This window comes from Oncorhynchus kisutch, linkage group LG15, assembly GCF_002021735.2.
Source record: "Oncorhynchus kisutch isolate 150728-3 linkage group LG15, Okis_V2, whole genome shotgun sequence".
Taxonomy (NCBI): domain Eukaryota; kingdom Metazoa; phylum Chordata; class Actinopteri; order Salmoniformes; family Salmonidae; genus Oncorhynchus; species Oncorhynchus kisutch.
The window spans coordinates 93,935,163-93,949,498 of record NC_034188.2 but is presented as its reverse complement, the minus strand read 5'-3'; the positions used below and the strand labels follow the sequence as shown (position 1 = coordinate 93,949,498).

The following is a 14,336-nucleotide window of genomic DNA, read 5'->3' as shown; positions in this document are numbered from 1 at the left end:
CATCAAGGATCTCTCTGTACTTTGCTCAGTTCATCTTTCCCTCAATCCAGACTAGTCACCCAGTCCCTCCCGCTGAAAAACATCCTCACAGCATGATGCTGCCACCACCATGATTCACCGGTAGGGATGGTGCCAGGTTTCCTCCAGACGTGACGCTTGGCATTCAGGCCAAAGAGTTCAATCTTGGTTTCTCAGACCAGAGAATCTTGTTTCTCATGGTCTGAGAGTCCTTTAGGTGCCTTTTGGCAAACTCCAAGCAGGCTGTCATGTGCCTTTTACTGAGGAGTGGCTTCCGTCTGGCCACTTTACCATAAAGGCCTGATTGATGGAGTGCTGCAGAGATTGTTGTCCTTCTGGAAGGTTCTCTCATCTCCACAGAGGAACTCTGGAGCTCTGTAAAGAGTCACAATCGGGTTGTTGGTCACCTCCCTGACCAAGGCCCTTCTCCCTCAATTATACATTGGTGCAACTACTTTTTCTGCGAATGCTCTTGTTAAATCATCACCAGTTTGCCTGTGATTCGATGATAAATGAACATGCACCACATTGATTATTTGCAATGAAGGACAAGCTAGTTAAACTAGTAATATTCTCAACCATGTGTAGTTAACTAGTGATTATTTTAAGATAGATTATTTTTTTTATATAAGATAAGTCTAGCTAGCACCTTACCTTGGCTTCTTGCTGCACTCACGTACCAGGTCTCCTCATGGAGTGCAATGTAATCGTCGTCCAAAACTGCCGATTACCGAATGTTCTGAAAACTTATGGCCGATTTAATCAATCAACCTCTATAAGGTATTTGTGACCAACAGATATATATATGAATTCCCAGTCATGTGAAATCTATAGATTAGGGCCTAATGAAATAATTTCAATTGACTGATTTCCATATATTAACTGTAACTCAGTAAAACCTTTGGAATTGTTACATGTTTTGTTTGTATATTTGTTCAGTGTATATACAGTGCATTCAGAAAATATTCAGACCACATTTTGTTACGTTACAGCCTTATTCTAAAATGGATAGATTTTTTTTTTTTTGCAAATGTAACCCCCCCCCCCCCCCCCCGGAAATATCACATTTACAGTACATAAGTACTCAGACCCTTTGGCAGTAAATACAGCCTTGAGTCTTCTTGGGTATGATGCTACAAGCTTGGCACACCTGTATTTGGGGAGTTTCTCACATTCTTCTCTGCAGAACCCCCCAAACTCTGTCAGGTTGGATGGGGAGCTTTGCTGCACAGCTATTTTCAGGTCTCTCCAGAGATGTTCGATTGGGTTCAAGTCTGGACTCTGGCTGGGCCACTCAATGACATTCAGAGACTACACCCCCCTGACCAAGGCCCTCCTTCCCCGATTGCTCAGTTTGGCTGATTGAACAGCTCTAGGAAGAGTCTTGGTGGTTCCAAACTTCTTCCATTTAAGAATGATGGAGGCCACTGTTCTTGGGGACCTTCAACGCTGCAGAAATGTTTTGGTACCCTTCCCCAGATCTGTGCCTCGACACAATCCTGTCTCGGAGCTCTACAGACCTCATGACTTGTTTTTTGCTCTGACATGCACTATAAACCGACCATTTCGAATCTCACCATACCTTCTCTGCTATGCAATCTGGTTTCAGAGCTGGTCATGGGTGCACCTCAGCCACGCTCAAGGTCCTAAACGATATCTTAACCGCCATCGATAAGAAACATTACTGTGCAGCCGTATTCATTGATCTGGCCAAGGCTTTCGACTCTGTCAATCACCATATCCTCATCGGCAGACTCGACAGCCTTGGTTTCTCAAATGATTGCCTCGCCTGGTTCACCAACTACTTCTCTGATAGAGTTCAGTGTGTCAAATCGGAGGGTCTGCTGTCCGGACCTCTGGCAGTCTCTATGGGGGTGCCACAGGGTTCAATTCTTGGACCGACTCTCTTCTCTGTATACATCAATGAGGTCGCTCTTGCTGCTGGTGAGTCCCTGATCCACCTCTCGCAGACGACACCATTCTGTATACTTCCGGCCCTTCTTTGGACACTGTGTTAACAACCCTCCAGGCAAGCTTCAATGCCATACAACTCTCCTTCCGTGGCCTCCAATTGCTCTTAAATACAAGTAAAACTAAATGCATGCTCTTCAACCGATCGCTACCTGCACCTACCCGCCTGTCCAACATCACTACTCTGGACAGCTCTGACTTAGAATACGTGGACAACTACAAATACTTAGGTGTCTGGTTAGACTGTAAACTCTCCTTCCAGACCCATATCAAACATCTCCAATCCAAAGTTAAATCTAGAATTGGCTTCCTATTTCGCAACAAAGCATCCTTCACTCATGCTGCCAAACATACCCTTGTAAAACTGACCATCCTACCAATCCTCGACTTTGGCGATGTCATTTACAAAATAGCCTCCAATACCCTACTCAACAAATTGGATGCAGTCTATCACAGTGCAATCCGTTTTATCACCAAAGCCCCATATACTACCCACCATTGCGACCTGTACGCTCTCGTTGGCTGGCCCTCGCTTCATACTCGTCGCCAAACCCACTGGCTCCATGTCATCTACAAGACCCTGCTAGGTAAAGTCCCCCCTTATCTCAGCTCGCTGGTCACCATAGCATCTCCCACCTGTAGCACACGCTCCAGCAGGTATATCTCTCTAGTCACCCCCAAAACCAATTCTTTCTTTGGCCGCCTCTCCTTCCAGTTCTCTGCTGCCAATGACTGGAACGAACTACAAAAATCTCTGAAACTGGAAACACTTATCTCCCTCACTAGCTTTAAGCACCAACTGTCAGAGCAGCTCACAGATTACTGCACCTGTACATAGCCCACCTATAATTTAGCCCAAACAACTACCTCTTTCCCAACTGTATTTAATTTTAATTTATTTATTTATTTTGCTCCTTTGCACCCCATAATTTTTTTATTTCTACTTTGCACATTCTTCCATTGCAAAACTACCATTCCAGTATTTTACTTGCTATATTGTATTTACTTTGCCATCATGGCCTTTTTTGCCTTTACCTCCCTTCTCACCTCATTTGCTCACATTGTATATAGACTTGTTTATACTGCATTATTGACTGTATGTTTGTTTTTACTCCATGTGTAACTCTGTGTCGTTTTATCTGTCGAACTGCTTTGCTTTATCTTGGCCAGGTCGCAATTGTAAATGAGAACTTGTTCTCAACTTGCCTACCTGGTTAAATAAAGGTAAAATAAAATAAATAAATACAAAATCAACTGTGGGACCTTGTATAGACAGGTGACAGCCTTTCCAAATCAAATATTATTATTATTATGATTATTTCTCACCCATTTAACTCCCCAAGTTCATGTTGTCCAATTGATAGAGTCTTGTCCCATCGCTGCAACTCCCATACGGACTCGGGAGAGGCGAAGGTGGAGAGCCGTGCGTCCTCCGAAACACAACCCAGCCACTGCTTCTTGACACATTGATGCCCACTTAACCCGAAAGCCAGCTGCACCAATGTGTCAGAGGAAACATCGTGCACCTGGCGACCGTGTCAGCGTGCCTTGCGCCCGGCCCTCCACAGGAGTAGCTAGTGTGGAATGGGACAAGGACATCCCTGCCGGCAACACCCTTCCCTAACCCGGACGACGCTGGGCCAATTGTGCGCCACCTCATGGGTCTCCTGGACGCGGCTGGCTGCAACAGAGGATTCAAACCCAGAATCTCTAGTGGTACAGCTTGCACTGCGATGACCACTGCACCATAGACCGCTGCACCATAGACCTCTGCACCATAGACCACTGCACCATAGACCGCTGCACCATAGACCGCTGTACCATAGACCGTTGCACCATAGACCACTGCACCATAGACCACTGCAACATAGACCACTGCACCATAGACCGCTGCACCATAGACCTCTGCACCATAGACCACTGCACCATAGACCGCTGCACCATAGACTGCTGCACCATAGACCACTGCAACATAGACCACTGCAACATAGACCACTGCACCATAGACCACTGCAACATAGACCACTGCACCATAGACCGCTGCACCATAGACCTCTGCACCATAGACCACTGCACCATAGACCGCTGCACCATAGACCGCTGCACCATAGACCGCTGCACCATAGACCACTGCACCATAGACCACTGCAACATAGACCGCTGCACCATAGACCGCTGCACCATAGACCGCTGCACCATAGACCACTGCACCATAGACCACTGTACCATAGACTACTGCACCATAGACCCGCTGCACCATAGAGCGCTGCACCATAGACCACTGCACCATAGACCACTGCACCATAGACCACTGCACCATAGACCCGCTGCACCATAGAGCGCTGCACCATAGACCACTGCACCATAGACCACTGCACCATAGACCACTGCACCATAGACCACTGCAACATAGACCGCTGCACCATAGACCGCTGCACCATAGACCGCTGCACCATAGACCACTGCACCATAGACCACTGTACCATAGACCACTGCACCATAGACCGCTGCACCATAGACCGCTGCACCATTCAGGAGGCCCCAATCAATTGAATTTACCACAGATGGACTCCAATCAAGTTGTAGAAGCATCTCAAGGATCAATGGAAACAGGATGCACCCGAGGTCAATTTAGAGTCTCATAGCAAAGGGTCTGAATACTTAGTTAAATAAGGTATTTCTGTTTTTAATACATTTGCAAAAATGTCTAAAAAACTATTTTCACTTTGTCATTATGGGGTGTTGTGTGTAGATTGAGAAAAAACTACATATTTAATCAATTTAGAATGTGGATCTACTGTGACAAAATGTGGAAAAAGTTAAGGGGTCTGAATTCTTTCTGAATGCGCTGTATTTAAACATTAGTATACTATGTGTAGTATATATTACTTATTCTCTCCTGCAAAGGACATTTCAATTAAATAAAATAACTACATTGTTATGGATTTTGTGAAGGCTGAACGCTGGCACTGAACGCTGAGTGCCATTATTCATTATAGTAAAGATAATAATTTAATGCTAAATTAGAATTATTTCCTATTTATTGCCTTACCTCCCTACTCTTATACACACTGTACATCAATTTATTTTCTATTGTGTTATTGACTGTACGTTTGTTTATGTGTAACTCTGTGTTGATGTTTTTTGTCACACTGCTTTGCTTTATCTTGGCCAGGTCGCAGTTATAAATGAGAACTTGTTCTCAACTGGCCTACCTGGTTAAATAAAATAAAATAATCTATATTTTCCTGACATTATATTGAGTCAAGATAATGTAGCCTGTATTTTCCTATACTAAGAGCCATATGCAAACACCTAAATACAATGACGACCCAGAGTCACTGTTGTCTGAAGGGTTTTTATAGTTATTGACTTTAGCCACGGCTCATTGCACCCAAGTCTTGTTAACCTTCAATGAAAATCAATCCATCTGAAGGTCACACAACCCCGTATTTCACTCAGTGAATCACACTGTCATGTGTATCAACGTCAACACAGAGACTCAGTGAATTACACTGTCATGTGTATCAACGTCAACACAGAGACTCAGTGAATCACACTGTCATGTGTATCAACGTCAACACAGAGACTCAGTGAATTACACTGTCATGTGTATCAACGTCAACACAGAGACTCAGTGAATCACACTGTCATGTGTATCAACGTCAACACAGAGACTCAGTGAATCACACTGTCATGTGTATCAACGTCAACACAGAGACTCAGTGAATTACACTGTCATGTGTATCGGCAGGCAGGCAGGGCAGGCAGTCAGGCAGGGCAGGCAGGCAGGCAGTCAGGCAGGGCAGGCAGGCAGGCAGGCAGGCAGGCAGGCAGGCAGGCAGGCAGGCAGGCAGGCAGGCAGTCAGGCAGGGCAGGCAGGCAGTCAGGCAGGGCAGGCAGGCAGGCAGGCAGGCAGTCAGGCAGGGCAGGCAGGCAGGCAGGCAGGCAGGCAGGCAGGCAGGCAGGCAGGCAGGCAGGCAGGCAGGCAGGCAGGGCAGGCAGGCAGGCAGTCAGGCAGGGCAGGCAGGCAGGCAGGCAGGCAGGCAGGCAGGCAGTCAGGCAGGGCAGGCAGGCAGGCAGGCAGGCAGGCAGGCAGGCAGTCAGGCAGGGCAGGCAGGCAGGCAGGCAGGCAGGCAGGCAGGCAGGCAGGCAATAGAGGAGAGAGTGAGTAATATACGTTAATTCACACAAATGAACACATCTTCATCACAAAACACCCAGTGTACATAAACAACACACACAAACACACCACCTGAACAGACCAAGGTTGTTTGGTTTCAGACCTCTTCTCTTTCTCCCTCTACACCTCCAACTGGTGTGATACATTTTATATGGGAGTGGGATAGTGTCTTTCTCCATGTGGAGAGGAACGAGCTAGATGATTGAAAGGGCTGATGGCTTGAAATTAGGAGATAAATTCAGCCTTCAACTATTGACTACAGTGGAGTAATGGGTAAATCCCCCCCCCCCCCCCACACACACATACACACACACACTCTCTCAGAAACAAACACACACATAAACACGTGTCTCTACCTCTCTGATACACACACCCCATCAGGGTTTATCATCCCTGTCCTAATGGGGATGAACCTCCCCATTCTCATCCCTGTACTAATGAGGATGAATCGCCCCGTTCTCATCCCTGTACTAATGAGGATGAATCTCCCTGTTCTCATCCCTGTACTAATGAGGATGAATCTCCCCGTTCTCATCCCTGTACTAATGAGGATGAATCTCCCTGTTCTCCTCCTGTCCTAATGGGGATGAATCTCCCCGTTTTCATCCCTGTACTAATGGGGATGAATCTCCCTGTTCTCCTCCTGTCCTAATGGGGATGAATCTCCCCGTTTTCATCCCTGTACTAATGGGGATGAATCTCCCCGTTATCATCCCTGTACTAATGAGGATGAATCTCCCCGTTCTCATCCCTGTACTAATGAGGATGAATCTCCCCGTTTCCATCCCTGTACTAATGAGGATGAATCTCCCCGTTCTCATCCCTGTACTAATGAGGATGAATCTCCCCGTTCTCATCCCTGTACCAATGAGGATGAATCTCCCCGTTCTCATCCCTGTACTAATGAGGATGAATCTCCCTGTTCTCATCCCTGTACTAATGAGGATGAATCTCCCCGTTATCATCCCTGTCCTAATGGGGATGAATCTCCCTGTTCTCATCTTTGTACTAATGAGGATGAATCTCCCCGTTCTCCTCCTGTCCTGATATAATTTACAAATAATGCATTAACCCCTTGGTTAGACTGACAGGGTAATGCATTAACCCCTTGTTAGACTCTGACATGGTAATGCATTAACCCCTTGGTTAGACTCTGACAGGGTAATGCATTAACCCCTTGTTAGACTCTGACAGGGTAATGCATCAACCCCTTGGTTAGACTCTGACAGGGCAATGCATTAACCCCTTGGTTAGACTCTGGCAGGGTAATGCATTAACCCCTTGGTTAAACTCTGGCAGGGTAATGCAACAACCCCTTGGTTAGACTCTGACAGGGTAATGCATTAACCCATTGTTAGACTCTGACAGGGTAATGCATCAACCCCTTGGTAGACTCTGACAGGGTAATGCATTAACCCCCTGGTTAGACTCTGACAGGGTAATGCATTAACCCCTTGGTTAGACTCTGACAGGGTAATGCATTAACCCCTTGGTTAGACTCTGACAGGGTAATGCATTAACCCCTTGGTTAGACTCTGGCAGCGTAATGCATTAACCCCCTGGTTAGACTCTGACAGGATAATGCATTAACCCCTTGGTTAGACTCGGGCAGGGTAATGCATTAACCCCTTGGTTAGACTGTGACAGGGTAATGCATTAACCCCTTGGTTAGATGCTGACAGGATAATGCATCAACCCCTTGGTTAGACTGACAGGGTAATGCATTAACCCCTTGGTTAGACTCTGACATGATAATGCATCAACCCCTTGGTTAGACTCTGACATGATAATGCATTAACCCCTTGTTAGACTCTGACATGGTAATGCATTAACCCCTTGGTTAGACTCTGACAGGGTAATGCATTAACCCCTTGTTAGACTCTGACAGGGTAATGCATCAACCCCTTGGTTAGACTCTGACAGGGCAATGCATTAACCCCTTGGTTAGACTCTGGCAGGGTAATGCATTAACCCCTTGGTTAAACTCTGGCAGGGTAATGCACCAACCCCTTGGTTAGACTCTGACAGGGTAATGCATTAACCCATTGTTAGACTCTGACAGGGTAATGCATCAACCCCTTGGTAGACTCTGACAGGGTAATGCATTAACCCCTTGGTTAGACTCTGACAGGGTAATGCATTAACCCCTTGGTTAGACTCTGACAGGGTAATGCATTAACCCCTTGGTTAGACTCTGACAGGGTAATGCATTAACCCCTTGGTTAGACTCTGGCAGCGTAATGCATTAACCCCCTGGTTAGACTCTGACAGGATAATGCATTAACCCCTTGGTTAGACTCTGGCAGGGTAATGCATTAACCCCTTGGTTAGACTGTGACAGGGTAATGCATTAACCCCTTGGTTAGATGCTGACAGGATAATGCATCAACCCCTTGGTTAGACTGACAGGGTAATGCATTAACCCCTTGGTTAGACTCTGACATGATAATGCATCAACCCCTTGGTTAGACTCTGACATGATAATGCATTAACCCCTTGTTAGACTCTGGCAGGATAATGCATTAACCCCTTGGTTAGACTCTGACATGGTAATGCATCAACCCCTTGGTTAGACTCTGGCAGGGTAATGCATTAACCCCTTGGTTAGACTCTGACAGGGTAATGCATCAACCCCTTGTTAGACTCTGACAAGGTAATGTGGATGGAGAGAAGTTAATGGAAGCTGAAGAGCATATGCATGTATGTAGAAGAGGGGCTGATTGACAGGAGCTGATATACCAGTGTATCAGTATATTGAATGAATCGATACCGGTATTCACTTAAATACTGCAAGATTTTGGCAATCAAGCCCTTTTCCTGCTCACCCAAAGTCAGATGAAGTCAAGGATACCATGTTATGTCTCTCCGTGCAGTTTGAAGGAGGTTAAGGTAGTTTGGCGGTCCCGTTGTTTAACTAGCATTAAGCACAATGATTGGATTGTACATGTGTGAAACATACTCCTCAGCCTGCAGTGTCACCACTTGCTCCAACAAACGGTTAACTTTTCGATGGTGACGACTGCTGAGAGGCTTCAGGAGGACAGTTATGTGTGCTAGCAAGGCAGAGGTCCTGGGTTCAAGGCTCGTGTGAGCTGAATCAGGAGGAAACTGTAGTCGCTAGGCAAGGGAAGTCCTTTATACCAGCATCTGGCTCTGGGTAAGTAGAAAAAGGGATTTATTGGCAAAATATCTCATTTCCCTTTTCCGTTAATTAGAAAACATTTGCACAGTTGGCATTTACATTTCTGACACGTTTACCTAACTAACTACTAATGCTAAAGGTAGGATGCAGCTTATCATGTTATCATCACCTACCATATCATTACCATACCATCATCACTTACCATTCCATATCACCATATATCACCTACCAATATCAATACCGTACCATCATCACCTACCATTCCATATCACCATATATCACCTACCATGTCATTACCTAAAGCATTGTGTCTGATGTCAGTTGCTTCTTCTCTCCTGCTTCTATATGACAGTGACACACGATGATGATGTTTATGTCGAGATCAGAACCGTGTCTACAGAACCGTGTCTATGGTCACATCACTGTCTCTCAATGGTTGCGTTTGAATGGCACCTGATTGCCTATTCACCTCATTCGGTACATAAGGCTCTACATTTTGATGGACAAAAAGCAATGCAATGTATAGGGAACAGGATCCAATTTAAGATGCAACCTTGTGATGTTTGAAATGAGCAGTTGGAAAAACAAAATACTGCAATTCCCTTTCTGGCCCTGTCCCTGGCCAACTACCAGGTATCTGGAGAGACAGGCCCTGTCCCTGGCCAACTACCAGGTATCTGGAGAGACAGGCCCTGTCCCTGGCCAACTACCAGGTATAACTCTAGAGAGACAGGCCCTGTCCCTGGCCAACTACCAGGTATCTGGAGAGACAGGCCCTGTCCCTGGCCAACTACCAGGTATCTGGAGAGACAGGCCCTGTCCCTGGCCAACTACCAGGTATAACTCTAGAGAGACAGGCCCTGTCCCTGGCCAACTACCAGGTATCTGGAGAGACAGGCCCTGTCCCTGGCCAACTACCAGGTATCTGGAGAGACAGGCCCTGTCCCTGGCCAACTACCAGGTATCTGGAGAGACAGGCCCTGTCCCTGGCCAACTACCAGGTATCTGGAGAGACAGGCCCTGTCCCTGGCCAACTACCAGGTAGCTGGAGAGACAGGCCCCGTCCCTGGCCAACTACCAGGTATCTGGAGAGACAGGCCCTGTCCCTGGCCAACTACCAGGTATCATGAGAGACAGGCCCTGTCCCTGGCCAACTACCAGGTATCATGAGAGACAGGCCCTGTCCCTGGCCAACTACCAGGTATCTGGAGAGACAGGCCCTGTCCCTGGCCAACTACCAGGTAGCTGGAGAGACAGGCCCCGTCCCTGGCCAACTACCAGGTATCTGGAGAGACAGGCCCTGTCCCTGGCCAACTACCAGGTATCATGAGAGACAGGCCCTGTCCCTGGCCAACTACCAGGTATCATGAGAGACAGGCCCTGTCCCTGGCCAACTACCAGGTATCATGAGAGACAGGCCCTGTCCCTGGCCAACTACCAGGTATCTGCAGAGACAGGCCCTGTCCCTGGCCAACTACCAGGTATCTGCAGAGACAGGCCCTGTCCCTGGCCAACTACCAGGTATCTGCAGAGACAGGCCCTGTCCCTGGCCAACTACCAGGTATCTGCAGAGACAGGCCCTGTCCCTGGCCAACTACCAGGTATCTGCAGAGACAGGCCCTGTCCCTGGCCAACTACCAGGTATCTGCAGAGACAGGCCCTGTCTTCTCCTCAGCCCACCCATGCTCTTCCCCATTCTCCAGCTAGGTAGACAAATACAGGTAGGTGCAGTGTAATGTGTTGTTTTACAGGGTTAGTCATAGTAGTGTAATGTGTTGTTTTACAGGGTTAGTCATAGTAGTGTGATAGGTGTTGTTTTACAGGGTCAGTCATAGTAGTATGGTAGGTGCAGTGTAATGTGTTGTTTTACAGGGTCAGTCATAGTAGTATGGTAGGTGCAGTGTAATGTGTTGTTTTACAGGGTCAGTCATAGTAGTATGGTAGGTGCAGTGTAATGTGTTGTTTTACAGGGTCAGTCATAGTAGTGTGATAGGTGTTGTTTTACAGGGTCAGTCATAGTAGTATGATAGGTGTTGTTTTACAGGGTTAGTCATAGTAGTGTGATAGGTGTTGTTTTACAGGGTCAGTCATAGTAGTATGATAGGTGTTGTTTTACAGGGTCAGTCATAGTAGTATGATAGGTGTTGTTTTACAGGGTCAGTCATAGTAGTATGATAGGTGTTGTTTTACAGGGTCAGTCATAGTAGTATGATAGGTGTTGTTTTACAGGGTCAGTCATAGTAGTATGATAGGTGTTGTTTTACAGGGTCAGTCATAGTAGTGTGATAGGTGTTGTTTTACAGGGTCAGTCATAGTAGTATGATAGGTGTTGTTTTACAGGGTCAGTCATAGTAGTATGATAGGTGTTGTTTTACAGGGTCAGTCATAGTAGTATGATAGGTGTTGTTTTACAGGGTTAGTCACAGTAGTGTGATAGGTGTTGTTTTACAGGGTCAGTCATAGTAGTATGATAGGTGTTGTTTTACAGGGTCAGTCATAGTAGTATGATAGGTGTTGTTTTACAGGGTCAGTCATAGTAGTATGATAGGTGTTGTTTTACAGGGTCAGTCATAGTAGTATGATAGGTGTTGTTTTACAGGGTCAGTCATAGTAGTGTGATAGGTGTTGTTTTACAGGGTCAGTCATAGTAGTATGATAGGTGTTGTGTCAGCCAGTGTAGTACGGCACCCTTGGAGGGTAGAGAGGGAGAGGGAGAGTAGAGAGTGAGAGTAGAGGGGAGTGGAGAGGGAGAGTAGAGAGGGAAGGGGTGAAGCGAGAGGGGAGAGGGAGAGTAGAGAGGGAGAGGGGGGAGGGAGAGTAGAGAGGGAGAGGGGTGAAGCGAGAGGGGAGAGGGAGAGTGGAGAGGGAGAGTAGAGAGGGAGAGTAGAGAGGGAGAGGGGTGAAGCGAGAGGGGAGAGGGAGAGTAGAGAGGGAGAGGGGGGAGAGAGAGTAGAGAGGGAGAGGGGAGAGGGAGAGGGGGGAAGCGAGAGGGGAGAGGGAGAGTAGAGAGGGAGAGGGGGAGGGAGAGTGGAGAGGGAGTGTAGAGAGGGAGAGTGAAGAGGGAGAGTGAAGAGGGAGAGGGGATTGGGAGAGTAGAGAGGGAGAGTAGAGAGGGAGAGTAGAGAGGGAGAGTAGATAGGGAGAGTAGAGGGAGAGAAGAGAGGGAGAGTAGATAGGGAGAGTAGAGGGAGAGAAGAGAGGGAGAGGTGAGAAGCGAGAGGCTCTAGCAGTGACAACAACCTATAGACACACTCCTCTGTCTGCTTCCTGGAATGCCATTTTAATCAGGTTCCAGGCTAAGTAGATGTCTGTAGACCCTGAATGATTCTCCAGTCTTGCCTTTGGCGTTTCTTATTTCAAGAGAGAGAGGGAGAAGATGTTTGAGGGAGAGAGAGAGGGAGAAGCCGAGTATCTATTTAAGCCTGTATGAGACCAGTACAGGTTGTGACAAGCATTTCTCAGGTGTCAAGTACAGAGAGGTCGGACATAGATTTTTAATTAGTTAGCACACACAGACACAGAAACACACACTCACACGGAAACACACACACACTCACACGGAAACACACACACACACATGGAAACACACACAGACGGAAACACACACACACACACACGGAAACACACACACACACAGAAACACACAATAACTTGATGTTGTTTTTGAATCCCTCTCTGCCTGTCACACAGATACTGTAATCACACACACTAACTTGTTGTTGTTGACACTCTACTTGTCACACAGCAGTCCTCCACGGTGGACCTGATGATCAGAAGCATCCTGCTGAAGCATGCTGGGAAATACGGCTGCCGGGCTCAGACCAGCGCCGACACGGTGTCTGCTGAGGCTGAAGTCCTCGTTAGAGGTGAGCTCCTTATCTCTGGCCTCAACTACAGATCTATGATAAAATGTGTCCTAAATTACACCCTATTCACTATACACTGAGTGAACAAAACATTAGGAATGCTTTCCATGACAGACAGACCAGGTGAAAGTTATGATCTCTTATTGATGTCACTTGTTAAATCCACTTTAATCCGTGTAGATGAAGAGGAGGATGACTGGTTAAATAAGGATGTGACATCAATAAGAGATCATAACTTTCACCTGGTCTCTCTGTCATGGAAAGCATTCCTAATGCCTTGAGACAACTGAGACATGGATTGTGTCTGTGTGTCGTTCAGATGGTGAACGGACAAGACATGTCGTTTCATCTTCTAATGGTTGAGGTGGGAAATGGACTGATGGCACCCTATTCCCTATTTAGTGTGTTACTTTTTAACAGAGCCCTATGAGCCCTGGTCAAAAGTAGTGCACTATTAGGGTGTCGTTTGGGATACAACCTAGATCCGTGGTTAGGGGACACCTTCAACCCTCCTCCTGATATTATCACTCATCCCACTGGTTGCCCCCTTGCTACAACACCCACGGAGGGCTGTGATACGGATCACTGGTTGCCCCCTTGCTATGGAGGGCTGTGATTCGGCTCACTGGTTGCTCCCTTGCTATGGAGGGCTGTGATACGGATCACTGGTTGCCCCCTTGCAATGGAGGGCTGTGATACGGATCACTGGTTGCCCCCTTGCTATGGAGGGCTGTGATTCGGATCACTGGTTGCCCCCTTGCTATGGAGGGCCGTGATTCGGATCACTGGTTGCCCCCTTGCTATGGAGGGCTGTGATACAGATCACTGGTTGCCCCCTTTCTATGGAGGGCTGTGATACAGATCACTGGTTGCCCCTTGCTACAACACCCACGGAGGGCTGTGATTCGGATCACTGGTTGCCCCCTTGCTATGGAGGGCTGTGATACGGACCACTGGTTGCCCCCTTGCTATGGAGGGCTTTGATACGGATCACTGGTTGCCCCCTTGCTACAACACCCACGGAGGGCTGTGATACAGATCACTGGTTGCCCCCTTGCTATGGAGGGTTGTGATACAGATCACTGGTTGCCCCCTTGCTATGGAGGGCTGTGATACAGATCACTGGTTGCCCCCTTGCAATGGAGGGCTGTGATAC

The 14,336-nt window shown here is 47.3% G+C and overlaps 1 protein-coding gene across 1 annotated transcript in view; it reads left to right on the top strand.

The window, feature by feature from the left end:
• Positions 1-14,336, top strand: part of LOC109879957 (contactin-5) — a 611,325-nt gene that overhangs the window by 493,387 nt on the left and 103,602 nt on the right. Inside the window, exon 15 of the mRNA XM_031791310.1 lies at positions 13,060-13,180. Within this exon, the coding sequence (XP_031647170.1) occupies positions 13,060-13,180 (121 nt within the window). The remainder of the gene's footprint in view (positions 1-13,059; positions 13,181-14,336) is intronic.